At 45.2% G+C, this 15,520-nt stretch overlaps 1 protein-coding gene across 1 annotated transcript in view; it reads right to left on the bottom strand.

Annotated features, from left to right (window-relative positions):
- The window catches only part of NCKAP5 (NCK associated protein 5), an 870,011-nt gene that overhangs the window by 807,814 nt on the left and 46,677 nt on the right, over positions 1 to 15,520 (bottom strand). Inside the window, exon 3 of the mRNA XM_081095330.1 lies at positions 12,356 to 12,485. Coding sequence (XP_080951456.1) covers positions 12,356 to 12,424 — 69 coding nt within the window. The 5' untranslated portion in view covers positions 12,425 to 12,485. The remainder of the gene's footprint in view (positions 1 to 12,355; positions 12,486 to 15,520) is intronic.

Raw genomic sequence — 15,520 nt, 5'->3', positions numbered from 1 at the left:
TCACTGACATAGTCTTTGTAGGCAAAACTATGGGAGGTTATGCATGTGCTGCTAAGAGGACAAGGCATGTTAACCACAATAGACTCGGCTCTCCCTTGCCTTCACTTCCTCCTGCTACACCTCACCAGGTAGGAATTAGGCCAGAAGGTCTGCCTCAGGGACCTACCAGCAGAACCCAAAGTTAGCCCAGGAGATCTCCCCCTGCCACCTGGCGGGACTGCGCTCAGTGAGGAGGGAGGGACAGCACGAGCCAGGTCCGTCATATTGGGTTGATGCCTTCAGGGACGTCATGCTCAGTCCATGCCCACCCCTGGTGGATTATGGGCAGCCTTCATGGCCTCCCCGTTTTGAGGGATGCCAGGCCCCAGAAAACAGCCCCCCTCACAAAAAAAGGGCAACAGGTCCTGAGCCTACTTATCTGCTGGCTCTGACAGATGGGTCCCAGAATTTATCAGACCAAATGATTTCATTTCCTCCACACATCTATGTGCATAAGAGTAGGCAACCAATTACTCTGCATTAAGAAACATACCAAGCCGAAGGCAAAGTCTTACAACTAAGAAGCAGAAAGGTGCTGAAAGGCAGGAGGCAGGCGGATCTCAGTGGCATCTTTGGAAATGGAAATTGTGATCCATCAAGCTCATTAGGGAACTGAGCTTCATGAGCAGGAAACGTCTGGAACTGCCTGGCGTGTGAAGGGCCAGGAGGAACCATGGTTTGGTCTTGTAGAGAGCAGCCCTGACAAATGGGATTTCGTGTTAGGAGATCTGCAGAATTAGAACATGAAAGGGACAGAACGGAGGCAGTGCATCTGGGGTTAAGTGAAGCGTTTTAATGCAATGGCCCCTGGATGTACTCATGAAATATTAATTGATGCTGGGATGAATGTGAGGGCTGTCACATGAATAGAAAACTGGCAGAAAGATCCTAAATACTGGCTCAGCTGAGCCCAGGCAACAGAAGATGGCAATTCAACAAAAAGTAACGAAAATACTGCCTAATTCACAGCCAGAAGCCCTGTGGATGCTTAATAAATATTAATTGATAATGATGAACTACAGTAGCGGCTGGTAAATTAGTGTGAGACAGGCTGCTGAAATACAGCTAATATATATACCACTGGTCTAACACACACTGATGAATGAAGGAGAAGAAAGGAGATCAACATGATTTAGCTGTGAGATGCAAGCTGCCATGCACCAGGAGGTACGGTAAGAACATTAACAGAAGGTGGGGAGGGATGGCTAGAGGGGACAAGAGGAAAGTTAAGATGATAATTCAGGATTACAATGGAGCCTGCTTAGGGTCTCAGCAATTCCTCAAGTATAAGCCCAGCACCTTGGAGTCATACACTGTTCTTTTAAGACACCGTGGTTTACTCAATAAAGTTCTGCTTCAGGGAAAACTCAGGGACACCATAGATTAAATCTGGACCAATTTCCTAGAGGGAGATCTGAAAGCTCTCCTCCTTGGGGAAGCCCTCCCTGATCCATACAGCCAGAGAGCAACCGCCTTTTTATAAATCCCATCATTCTTCTTTGCACCACTGTACCTGCTGGTGTTATAGCACCATGATTTGCGAACATGTCACCACATTTTTTAAAAGCTTTGGAAAGCGGAAATCATGCTTCGCATTTCTCAGCACTCACTTAGGTTTTCAGTTCTGGCCCTTCATGGGGCTTTGAACCTCATAGGTACCCAGTTCCTGAGCTGATCAGTTAGGAACTCCAGAAAGAAGAGCAGGCACCCATCCGTGAGAACACCCAGGTGCCAACTGGATTCTGGAGCAGCTTTCAAGGAATCAATGAAAGCTCTACCTTTTGTTATGGACAAAGCACTAGAAAGGCTGCCACGGGAGGATCTTAGTGCCAGAGGAGGATGCAAGAAACTCAGTTGCCATGGAAACTTGGATGATCTGATGAGCCCCATTGTTGTAAGGTGGTGAGACACCAGGAGAATGCCAAGCAGACCTCTGAGCCCTAAGAAAACACAGAACATGCCAAGCAAATACCCCTGCTCACTTATACTTACTTCAGCTATAGAAGCAGCATCATTTCATTCTCAATCAATTAACAGCATTTGCAAAAGGCTTGCAAAATGTTTCCAGTTCCTATTTTTTTATTTCTGAGACCTCACATGTGCACAGAGCTGCACCTGAGGCCAGGGACAGCACTCACTGCAGCCACGTGAGTGCAGATGAGCAGGTGCTGCTGAGACCTGGGCAAGGGAAGCCGTCTGTGTGCAGGTGCTATGGGCCGGGCTTGCTAGACTAATGGCAGGTAAAGCTACCTGACCATTGGTGGGTCACAGATACCTCTGAGAATCTTCTTCTACCTATGGACTCGATCCCCAGAAAAATACACATATACAAAAAAAAAAATCTAATACAATATATTTCAGAGATGTCAAAACCTCTGGAGTTTTCCATAGATGCATCAAACACCTTGGGACTCAAGAGGATCCAGATATCATGGTAATAATCTCCGATGTAAAAGTCTTTACACACACACTAGAATCATCCTTGGATGAAGCCGAAGAGCAGGGTGTCATCTACCCCCTCCAACCTTCCCAACAAGCCACTGGTGCCTTCTTCAGGGAGTTCCCCCTCACTCCATATCCCGCGCCACCTGCTAGTACGTACTCAGCTCGTGAACTCACTGCTAAGTTCACTCCTCATCTATTCATTTCACTGAGGTGTTTATGTGTCAGACTTTAGGGACACAAATGTGAGTCTGACATGGCTCATGTCCTCTGGGAGCATACAGTTCAGTCGGGACTGACATTGCCTCCCAAGGGACATCTGGCAGTGTCTGGAGACAGGTTTTTGGTTGTCACAACTAGGCGAGGGTGATAATGGCATCCAGCAGGTAAAGGCCTGGATGCTGCTAAACATCCCACAATGCACAGGACAGTTCCCTTACAAAAAAAAAAAAGGAGAAGAAAGAAAGAAAGAAGAAAGAAAGAAAGAAAGAAAGAAAGAAAGAAAGAAAGGAAGGAAGGAAGGAAGGAAGGAATAAATAAATAGAGGATCCAGAATGTCAAGAGTGCCTTGATTGAGAAATCGCTCTAGACAGGTACGACAGTGTGAAGTGCAGTGACAAAGCCCAGAACAGGAAAGGGCATTGTAATCAGAACTCAGGGAGCTACGGTTATGATGGCAGGCTGGCTTATTTTCAATGATGAGGAAGGAAGAAGGAAGGGGAGAGGAGCGTCATCAGGGAACGCCATCACCACAATGCAGGCAGACATTCCTTCGGGCGACATCAGGGGAGGGAGCACCAGTTGCAAGTGGTGAGCAAACGGCAATTTGGAGAGAATCTTCTCCAGGGAAATGATGCTGGCTCCATACCCACTTCCGTCGCCAGTGGCCCGGCCAAGAAAATGCACGGCCATCTGTTAAGACCATCACTCAAGCGATGAGCCAAAGTACATGCTGGGGGACATCTAGCCATACCCTGGATGTGCCAGTTCCTCCCTACTCTACTCCCACCCTAGTCAACAATCCCGCCTTGTGCAATCAGTCCTCATGTGGGTAAAAATATATAATTACAGACATTATACATTATGTATCTGCTACTATTATAAACTTGAGTCTCTATAGAAGTTGGTTTCAAGACCTGGTTAATCAGAAAAAGCACAGGACCAGCAATCAGGCCAAGTTCCAACATGTCTAATCATTCTTCTTTGTAAAGCCTTCCTCTCCCACCTCCTTTGAAATTATTCTGGGAAATCAGGCCTGGCCTCTCTCATAGGGAAGCAGGGCACAGCCGCTGTGCTGATCCGGCCCTGTTGAGGCTGGGGCTCTCCGAGCCTGGGAAGCACCGTGCGAGGGGCTCCCGTTACTGGAATGGGAAGGTTTCTGCCTCCATGCTGCTAGCTGCGCATGGGCAGCGTGGTATGAAGCCAGACCCGCCTTGAAATCCCAGCTCCATCACTCACTAGTCCTATAGCCTTGAGGAAGTTAATTAACTTGTTAAGCCTCAGATTTCTCATTTGTAAAATAGGAACAGAGTTCCACCTTACAGGGTTGTCGTAAGTATTAAGTGGCAATTTCCATCTAAAGCACGGCGCAGAGTGCCTGGCACAGGGCAAACCTCAATAAATTTCAGCTATTACTACTCAGGGAAGGAAGCCTTCCTGGCGAACCTCAATGCCGGATTCTCCGCCTGAACATGCTGAGCTGTCTGCTAAAGTGGCTTCAGTGTTAGACTGTCAGCCCCACTGCTGACTTCCTGCATGCTCACAGCTTGGACGTGCTCTGCTTCTGCTCCTCTGGCCTGCCCCCCATCAGTCTCTGGCCTCGGTAGCAGGGCCGCTCACATCTCCCAGCAGTGTTCTCGTTGGGTTCTGACCTCTCCCTGCTTGTCCAGAGCCCCATTACGACCCTTAGCAACCAGGTACTGTGGGCTGTGCCCACCTGGCCAAGCCTTCCCTGCCTTCTGTCAGCCCACCTGTCCCTCAACGCCATCCATAGTCCCCAGGAACCTGTGCCGCCGGAGGGCAGCTGGATGGGACATTTCTCCAGCATCTTCCTGACCTGCATTGATGGGCTCAGCTAGGCTGGTGGGCAGATTCACTGGGTAAACATGCACTTAGGAATCGGACACTTTTCTAACTCTGCCACTTCCACTTTAAAGGGAGAACAGGAAAGATTCGGCAGGTCACTCTGGGAAGGTCGCTAGCCCAGGCTGAAGTGGGTCTGCTCTGCACTTGCTGCTTTTATTCAAAGGGGCCTTGGCTGGATCCTCAAACACCACCACACCTCCCAACCCCTGGCTCCAGTGCAGGGTCTCCGTTCGGAGGGGCTAGCAGCCCTGCTAGGGGCAGTGATGCGGTGTGGGATAAGCAGCTCCCTCTCATTCCTGACCCTCCTCCCCTTGATGCTTCCTTGGGAAATCTCAAACCTGACACCAGAGGACAAAGGCCAGGTTTTGCACAGGGCAGCTTAGCCTTTGTCCAAGAGTCCAGGGCACTGAGTACACCAGACTTTACGTAGTAGTCTCATCAGAGAATTGCGCAGGTGGAACTTCTCCATTGCTAGTGGGAGTGGGGTTCTTGGGGTGCTGCTGAAATAAAAATTTCCGGGGGACCCTGGCCAGTGTGACTCAGTTGGTTGGGCATTGTCCCATGCACCAAAGAGTTGCTGGTTTGATTCCTGCTCAGGGCATAAGCCTGATTTTCAGTCTTGATCGTGGTCAGGGTGCATGTAGGAAGCAGCCAATCAATGTTTCTCTCTCTTTTTCTTTCTCTCTTTCTTTCTCAAAAAATCAACAAAAATATATATTTTAAAGACAGAATTTTCAGAGGCCCCCACAGGACGATGAGATGTGGTAGAAAGCTTTATTTGCATGGATTTACATCCTTGGGTTGCAAAATCCAATTTCCCTTAAGCCATTCCTGGAAAAGGTGCAGCTGGGGATTCAGCAGAGCTAAAAGCAAAGCCAGTGTCCAGAGTTTCCGTTCCCCGGTGGAGTCCTGTGGCATCAGACTAGTCACAGTCCATCACTCCATTGTGTGTGGGGTCGACATGGCTGTGAGCCATGTGGGCAAATGCAGGCGTGTGAGAGCACACCCCCTGCAACAAGAAAACCAAGAGGCAGAGAGGGAACTCCTTTGCTCAGGAGCTTGTATAGCTCAGATTTCATGCTCTTGCAGTGGCCACATCTATTCTGGCCTATGACCTGCTCCCAGGTGTGACTGACAGGTAAGTATCTTTTCTATGTCACCCAGACTTTACTGTGCGTGCATCTATTTGGTCCCCACTTTGTTCCTCCGCTGTTATTTAATTACCAGATTAATTATAATGATACTATTTCCCCCTGAGATAAAAGGAACCTCTTGTAACCTAACAAAGGAGAAATGGGCAAAGCACTAGAAAGGTCAAGGGCAGCTGGGATTTGATAGCGAGACACCTTACCTAGCAAGCTGTGGCCTGTGCTCCATCAAGCATCCCCATGGTGAGGGCTGTCTAAAGGCAGCACCAGAGAGTAAAGGCTACAGCATGCCTGAAGCACTACAAAAAGTTAGATTTTTTCCCCTTCATTTTCATAATCTACTGGCTGCACCAAGCAACACTCACTGTGCCCCTATTTTGTGTTTAGAAAAAGCTTCAAGTTTCAAGCTTTCTAAACTATTTCCCTTTGCTCAACCTCTTCGGACTTGGGTCCATACATCTTTGTGTCACAGCCCAAACCTGTTCCTTTGCCTGCCTGGGCAGATTGCATGTCCTGAGGGTGGACACAAGCCATGACTCAGAGTCAGCACTCAGGAAAAGTGCACTATAGAGTTTCCCATTTCCCGCCTGTGGGCGGATCTCGTAGAATCCAGCATGCTGCCCGCCTTGGTAAATAAAGTTTTATTGGAACATAAGTCACACCCACTTATTCATGCACTGTCTGTGGCTGATCTCCTCTACAAGAACAGAGTTGAGTAGCTGTGTCTGCTCATTTGACCTTCAGAGCCTAGAACATTTATTGTCTGGCCTGTTACAGACTTTGCTGACCCCTGCTTTGATACTGACTCGAGTGATTAGAAAGTCTGAGAAGTCCCCTAATCTGCCTGTGAGCTGCAGGCCCAGGAAAGCTGGTGGTATATTTCTGGTCCAAACACCAAGGCCTAAGAACCAGGTATAAGTCCCAGTCCAAGTCCAAAGGCCCAAGCACCAGGAGAACCAATGTCTGAGGGCAGAAGATGTGAGAGCTTGTGCAGAGAGCAAACTTGCCCCTCCTCTGCCTGTTTGTTCTATGCAGGCCCTCACAGACGAGATGGCGCCCACCCACATAGGGGAGGGCCACCTTTACTCAGTCTATGCCAGGGGTCCTCAAACTACGGCCCGCGGGCCACATGCAAATACAAATATTGTATTTGTTGCCGTTTTGTTTTTTTACTTCAAAATAAGATATGTGCAGTGTACATAGGAATTTGTTCACAGTTTTTTTTTTTTAAACTATAGTCCGGCCCTCCAACGGTCTGAGGGACAGTGAACTGGCCCCCTGTTTAAAAAGTTTAAGGACCCCTGGTCTTTGCTACTCTCCAATGGAAGCACCTCCCAGACACCCCCAGACAGAACATTCTGACAGCTACCTGGGCATCTCTTGGCTCAGTCATGTTGACCTATACTAACCATCAAAACTTGATACAGTGGGGCCTTGACTTACGAGTTTAATTCGTTCTGAGACCGAGCTCGTTAACTCAAATTACTCTATCAACTCAATGCAAAAAATCAGCCGAGAGACAGCTGGTATCTCAAAAAACTCGTTAGTCTGGACACTCTTAAGTCAAGGCCCCACTGTATAAGGAAGACATTTCCCTGGGAAAAAATAATTCGGCAATAAAATGAGTTGTCACCAGGGATATAGGACAATATCCTTGGGTTGCATCTTCTCTTCTATCCCAAACCTCACCTAGCAAATTCTCTCCATTGCTCCAAAGCACAGCTCTGAGGACAGCTCCTCCACGGAGCCTCCTCGCTGCCTCCCACCGTGATCCCGGCTCCTAGCCCGGTCAGCAGCACACTGTTTGCCTCCTCCACATTATGCTACTTTCCCTGCTTATTGGGTCAGCTTCCACACCCTGGGGAGTATTTCCTGTTATCAGTCAGGGGAACCCTGCAGGAATGAGATGGCCACTCAATGCATCTAATTGTGGAGAATCAGTAAAGGAAATTGTCCAATAAAGTGCGGGCAGACAAAGCAAACCAACATGAGACGGACTGGCAGCACCCGGAGTCATTAGTCCGAGAAGGGCCGGAATACAGAGGGGGCTGGTGATGGCTGCAGCCAGGGCTGTGCCAGAGAGTCGCCCAACAAACGCTGTGACCACAGGCCAGGAATCCAGTCACTGTGGCCACGACCAGGCAGGCAGAGAGCAGGAAAACAGTGACCTTGGCCTCTTTCACCCCCAACCACTGATATCCTGCTAGGTCCTTCCACTGGCCAAGCCCAACCAGATGCCACAAACACAGAGATCCTTTTGACAAGATCCCTGTGCTACCTCCTCCAGGGGTGCACAGCCAGGAACAGGGGGTGGGGTGCATCTGGAGGAGAGAGTGGCAACTACCCAGCACATCCCACAGCTACGAAAGCACCTCAATATAAAGCAGACTCTCAAAGACGCGTGCTGATTGGTCTAATTAATGCGTGCTGTGGAAGGCCTAATTACTCTAATGATTTGCGTGTAAACTGTCAAGAGGATGAAGGATGAACTGAGGGGCCTAATTGGGGCCTTTCCTGCTTCTGGAAGCCCATCAACCGGCCCTGTGGTCACAGCTGCGGATCGGATCGCGCATGGCCAACGTTTTGTTTTCCATTCAGTGGGGGAGAAAGGAACGGGACACCAGGAAAGAATTCATCATCCATAAGAGAAACTGCTACTCCTCCCTGTGCTCAAAAGCAAAGTCATTTTCCCCCAAATTAAAAGAGAATGTTTGCCACTGAAACGTGAGCTGGTAAAAAAGATAACGCACTCCCCAGCCTTCTCAGCAGTTATGTTATCACAGCGACGCGTGTCAAATAGCCGCATAGGAAGCCTGGGAGTGATTCCGCGAATAAAAGAGCGCAGTGTGAAATGCTGACTTTTTCTGATCAAAAATCATCCTGGGGTGAGCTGAACAGCTTTGGGTCAAGGAGAGGCCTCAGTTTCTGGGGCGATTTTGTTGTTTTCAGAAAGAAGACTACTCGCGGGGATGTGCAGCTGCTCGCACACTCCCACTGGGCAGGCGCACTTGCAGCCACTTGTCTTGCTCTTGGGTCTTTACCCCCCACATTGAAACATATTTCTCATTTCAGTTTCACTTACCTGTCACTTTCTTCTTAAAAGGGATGATTTATCAAGTAAAAAATCATCAACATCAAAGAACAGTTCAGCATTACCAGCATACACACACACACACACACACACACACACACACACACTCACACCCTCCCCTGCATCATGCTCTGAAAGCAAAATTGTGACTAAGAACCACAAACTCACTTCCCCCACTGAAGGTTTGTTTCAGAATCCGAGCATGAGTCTCTATACTCTGTGGTTCCGCCAGCCTAAAAATGGTACCTTGCTGCAAGGGAGCTATAATTTCTACTCCACATTTCATGATTTGATTGAAAATAAAGATGTAAAATAAAGAGTGTAATGAAGTTAATAGCACCTTACTCTCACAGTCCATTATGAGGAATTTTTTCCTGCAAAAGTGGAAACTGGAAATTACCTCTGGGCCTTCTCACTCTCAAATACACAGGTCACCATGATATGCGGCGGGGTTTCAAGGCTGAAGGATTTAATGTTTCCTTTCCTCTGGTCAGTTTTCCAAAAGGACCTCTCCTCTTACCGGGGTATCATACACATAGTGAGAAATAAAGACCCGAAGAAACAGGCAGGAAACCGCCATTCTACTCCTGGTTGTATCCTAGTTGTAGGACCTCCCGGAAAAGCATTGAACTTGCTGGGTATTAACTACTCCTTCTGCAAAGTGAGGGGACTAGATAAACCATTCCCAATTTAGTCTCTCTCACGTTGATGTTTCTTTCTCTCTCTCTTTCCCTCCCTCCCTCTCTGTCATCATCTCTCTCTAAAAATAAAAATTATAAAAATAACATAAAATAAACATGCCTTGGGAATTATATGATGTGTTTCCCTCCTCTTTTTTCTCTTGTATTTCACAGCCACCCTTCCCTGGAATCATCCCTGTGTGTTCCTTGCCTAGTTATTTGTATGATTTCAGCATGGATCCAAAGGAGGGCCATGTCTTAGATTCAAGTCCTTTATAGCCCAGTTAGTTTTTTTGTCTTATTTATTTATTTTTTAAATAATCCTCACCTGAGGATATTTTCCCCATTGATTTCTAGAGAGAGTGGAAGGGAGAGAGAGGGAAAAATATATAGATGTGAGAGAGATACATCAATCGGTTGCTTCCGGCATGCTCCAGAGCCAGGGACCAGGAACCAAAGCTATAACCCAGGCACTTGCCCTTGACTGGGAATCAAACCCTAACCCTTCCATGTGTGGGTCAATGTTCAAACCAGTGAGCAACACCGGTCAGGGCTACAGACCAGTCGGTTTTGATCTCAACCCCTCCCTCCTACCTCTTCCTGACAGTCACAATAAACTTCATCCAAAGGACTTTCAGTGGGTCTCATGCTCAAAGAACCAAGTCAAATAGAGTATTCTTGCTGTCATTGTTCCAGCAGCAGTATCTTATATGAGGAAGCAACGCAACACTAAAACAGAGGGGAAAATTACAGTCTCCCAGCCTAATAGTATAACACTGAATAGCATGCAAGCACCCCACACACTGGCCCATGTAGTCACAGATGACCACATCCTTTTTCAGGATTTTCCCATACACATGTGCAGATGTAACACTTCATCTGCCTCTAGGAAATAAGAAAGGTATTTCACTAGTGTAAAAACTCTCGCAAACATCATTTAGGGAGATTGAACAGGATTAAGTTTCTTAGGTGGTCCAGGCAACAAGTTCTCATTTTCACAGTGTTCTTTTATGCTGTAAGTCAAAGCACAGATTCATAGTCCCCACAAGACTTGGGGTAGCGCCATATGCCAACGGGAACACAAGCTTAGTTTGGGGCTTCCCGCTAGCACTGGTAATGTGACAGGCTCTGATTTATGCTCACAGTCCAACCTATCACCGAGCAAAATATAAATGTGGCCAAGGATTTCATTTAGACTATTTCCTCTTTCTCTGATGTTCAGGGACCCAATCCTTCCTGCTAATCCACTTCCCCTTCCCTACTTGCCCCAACCCCACCCTGCATTCCAGTTCTCTATATTCTGTCCCCTCTTGTTTACCAATTCCCTCAATAAAGCTCTGCTCATCTAATGACACCTGGGAATGATCCCAGATCTTTATTAGTAAGTGCTACTGTGAGTTACTGGAAGACAATATCTTAGCATGCTTGCTTTGATAGGGTCCTTGCATATTCTCTGGGATCTATGGAAGAATTTGGGCTTTAGGGACTAATCAACAAGGATGATAGTTTGGTGTTAAGAGAATCTTTTCTGCACTGCTCATATCACACTATATGAGCATCTCTGTCCCTGCCTGGGCAGAAGACAGACCCCAACGGCAGCTTGATATGAAAGAAGTGTTTTCTTTGTCAAAGGAGAGGCTGAGAAATGATCTTTTTATCCTAATCCCCCATAAGTTGCAAAAGGAATAGATATAAACACACACACACACACACACACACAAACACAATTTTCACTATATTCTACCTAGAGATAGAAGACATTAGAGATGAGGAGAGGACATAGCCATTGGGAATTGAACTTAAAATACTATTAAAGTTTTTATAGCCTCTGAAGGTCTGCTGCTATTTCTGTTTGCAGCCCTCAGGGATACAGAAGTTGCATCAAAAAACGAAAGAAGAAGTAGACCCAAAAGTTCTTCAATCCCAGACACTCACGTCTGTGAACAGTTTGTGATATGAAACCTCAGCAGTTACGGGGTAAACAGCTAATTTGTACAATGACAGAGTAAGATCTACAGCAGCAGAGTTGGAGAAGTGCAACTGATAAATCAATTCAACCAGTATTTTATGGGACACATACTCTGATCCCAAGTCCGGCCCAGTTGCTGGGAGTATACAATCCATAAAGCACATTCCTATACAACAAGCAAATGAAGGAACCAAGCTAGCTCCTACCTCAGTACATGAGCAAAAGGGGAAGGAGTGACTTGCTAGCTGTGATTTCTTGCCCAGTTCATATGCATTATAGAGTAGAAGAGGTGACCCACACATTTTAGCTCAAAGACTAAAGAGTGGCCAACCTTCAGAAACCAGGGACTTAGTCTATTTCCTTGAACTAACCAGGTTCTCATACCCAAAAGCAAACACAACCATATGGTTAGGAATGATGCTCATCAGCATTAAAACATTTAGAAGAAAGTTTGTGGACAATTAAACTCATTTACATACCTAAGAAGTTCTCAGAGTTTCTTCGCTCTTCAATATTGGAGCTCTGTCGAATTCTTGTTCAACTTATCCCCAAAGTTAAGATAAATGGGTAATGGAACAACTATATATAGGCTCAGCATTTGGCATCAGCTGTACAGTAGTGTTTTTGTATAGGTTAAAGTCTACTTCGGCTGGAATTAATGTAATTATATATAATGTTGACAGATTATGACATTTGCCTATTAAGACACTATACAAACATTCCAATAATTTACAGGCTTTTGACTCCGTAAAAAATAAATGAAACAAAATCCCAGGGGATATTGCTAATGGGGTAACTGAAATAGAGGTTTCAAAAGCACAGGGTTCAGGAAATAACAGTCAAAGAATAATGCATTTTCAGCCAAAACATATAGAGTGGTAAATGAATATTTAGTACTTACCACAAGACTGCTGTCCAGAGACAGCCTTTTTCCAAAGTCCCTTTTCTCAAGCTGTCTCTTTCCCTCCATGGGTGAAGTTATTTATTTTCCTTTGTGATTTATAAGAATTCCCCCTCTGTTTCCAGGGTCACTGCAAAAAGTGAACATGTTTTTCACTATCCAAGTGAACAGTGTTTAAACCCTTGTTTTTAACTTTCTAACCAGGAACAAGTACTGGAGCCAAAAATATCCAGACCCAAATAATAAGTATAGAACTGGGCTCTCTCAACGTCAAAGATCTCTCCGGTTGCAAATGTCAGAGTCATCTTTATGGAGGCCCCTGTGTTTTTATAGGTTTTGCTCATGGTGTTGGGGAATGGGTTTGCAGGTCGAATCAGCAGACTGTGGATAAAAGCAAACAGTCCATTTCATGCCACACTTGCTCCACACCCGCCCTCTCTCTATCAGCCAGCACCATTCTGTTTCTGCGCACGTAGATGCTGTCTGCAAATTCCATGAGATCAAACTGGCAAAACCACACTCCATAACTAAGAGTTATTGAGCCCAAAACCCAATGATGGAAAACTGACATATGAACATTATTGTCAATATTAAAAATATTTAATTTAAACATATTTGAGGAACATTATAAGATACATGTCCTTTGGGACAAGTTGATTCAGAAAGCATGGTAGATGACATCATTATTATCAATGAGTATTTATTTGAACACCCACTGCATTCTACCACATGAGATACAGTTAATCCCCGCACTCCACTGACATTGCTTGTTCTGGAATCATTAAGTATTCTAGTTAGTAAGAATGTGTCATATATGTTAAGCACTAGCTCCCAGTTTTCACCAAGATGGAAAGGCTTGAAGTAAGAGAAATGGGTTTGAACCCAAGCTTTCATCCCCAACAGTGAAGTGACTTTCAACAAGTCATTGAGCCTCTAAAATCCATGTTTCTCAACTGCAATCAACAGCAATCAAATGATGTATGTAAAAAATAGTTTAAAGGCAATGACTTACAACTTACCCATATCTCAGTTATAATTATACATGGATTACATTAAAAACTGGTTAACCTTAAATACTAGTTGACATAATTTAATGTCTTTGGTGATTCGGAAGGCACTTTGAGATACAGAAATGCTCTTAATTCACACAAAATGCTCCTAATCCACACAAGTCCATTGTCCTGCTGATATCGAAGAGCTGAACTTCATTAAATGCTATACCAAAATCTTTTCATAAAATTGAAAATAAATATTTTTCACAACGCTCTCAACTGCTCCAACTCTGAAGAGGACGCAAGGAATTCTACTTCACAGACCACACACAGAACGTGGCCTCCTTCTCTTGGTTTCCTCCACTAGGAAGAGAGTGGAGACAGCTGTGCCCCAGACAGAGTCTGCCCAAATTATAGTCAATTGCAGGAAACTGATGGGCCCCTTTTCCATAGGCTCCCGTCTCCATCTGAGTCATTCTCTCATTTTTCAGAAACACTAATTTTAATTAATTACTGGTCCACTCAGAAACTCCTAGGAGTTCATTCTGAATTCAGGATAAAATCCAAATTTTTCAACATCATGTTCAAGGTCTACTTCCTGCCAACTAGTCTTTGCAATCCCAACCACACTAGGCACATTCCTGAGACCACGCTTTTGATCATACTTTTCACCTCCATCTGGTCTATTCCTCCCCTTGCTCCAACGCCTGGCTCAGCTCCCATGTCCTTCACAATACCTTCCTAGTCACTCCATTTGGCAATGATTTCTCTCTCTCCCAAGTTTCATACAAGTCCTTGGTGGCTTTCCTTATTAATCACCATCATCACCTAGGACAATTCTTTCAATATAGTAAGTTCTTAATAGTTGCTTTTCAGTAGAGCCTAATAGTTAAAAACAAACTCTCTGAAGCATTTTTCAGAACTAAGTTAGGTCTACACTACTACTATAGACAAAACTACTAGTCATCTGAAATTTGTTCGAAGACTTACATCTCCCATTTTCAGCTGTCCCACCCATTTTGCAGTCCCTTCCTCATCTCAGTGACTGGCTGTACTGGTAGCTCAGAATGCTCTCTGTAATAATGAATCCAACTAGACAGACTAATCAGACACTGAGACTTCCCCCTGCATCAAAGCATGTCTCCTAAGTCTTAATCCAAAGAGCCATGGGGTTTGATGAGTCACAATAGATAATCCTTTGACATTTAGCACATATTTCTTGACTACCACGGAGGACTCAGTACTTAGATGTTGATGACACAGCCATGTCTAAGACAGACTAGGTTCCTGACATTCTAATAGGAGGATATAGAAAACAAAGAAGCAAACAAACAACTCCAAATGGTGGTAGGTACCTGCTCTGAAGGAAATAACCCCCAGTAGGTGGTGTAACAGTTCAAGCATGTGGAAGGGGAGAATATTTTAAATAGAATGGTAGAGGTGGGAGCCAGCCATGTAAAAGCATGCCTGGTGGAGAGGTCAGTCTTATTGCTGGGAAGGATCTGGGAAAATTTTGTGTGTCCAGAATAGGGAGCAAAGCGAGCTAGGAAGATAACGTGTGAGCAAAGTGCTGAGATGTAAGCAACAACTGCAGGCCAAGGAAACTTGCTTGTTCTAAACACAATGTTTCAATCTTAGGGTTTGATTCTCTACTTTACTCTTTACTAGCTGATAACATTAAACAAATTATTTAACCTATTTAAGCTTCAGTTGATTTAGCTATCAAATGGAATCAATAGTAGGACCTTCATAGTGAGGTTGATATGATGATTGAGATGGTCCATTTAAAGAGAAGTGCCTGACACATAGTAGGTGAGCTTTAAGTATTAAACATTGGTTATCTTTTTTGGTAAATGAAATGAAACTCATTAAGGAGACACTCCAATGACTGGATTTTATGCTCCATAATAGGCTAATGAGGCTGTCATTTTGGGAAACAGGAATCCTTTTGACAGTTCTCTATTAGCCTAGTCTACCAGGTGGATAGTTGATTGAAGAGCTTAGCCTGGTCAATTTATTTTCATACTTTATGTTTCCAATTACAGAGTCAGAGATTGACATTCAAAACATTTATCAACTGACACAGCACAGGTATTGACCAATCAGAAGGACACAGCCCAGGGCAACAGGCAGTATCACTACAGCCGTGTGTCCTGGCCAAACTTCAGCCTAA

This window comes from Myotis nattereri (genome assembly GCF_964212035.1).
Source record: "Myotis nattereri genome assembly, chromosome: 7".
In the NCBI taxonomy this organism is placed as follows: domain Eukaryota; kingdom Metazoa; phylum Chordata; class Mammalia; order Chiroptera; family Vespertilionidae; genus Myotis; species Myotis nattereri.
Note: the sequence above shows the minus strand (reverse complement) of the source record. Positions and strands in the feature narration are given on the sequence as shown.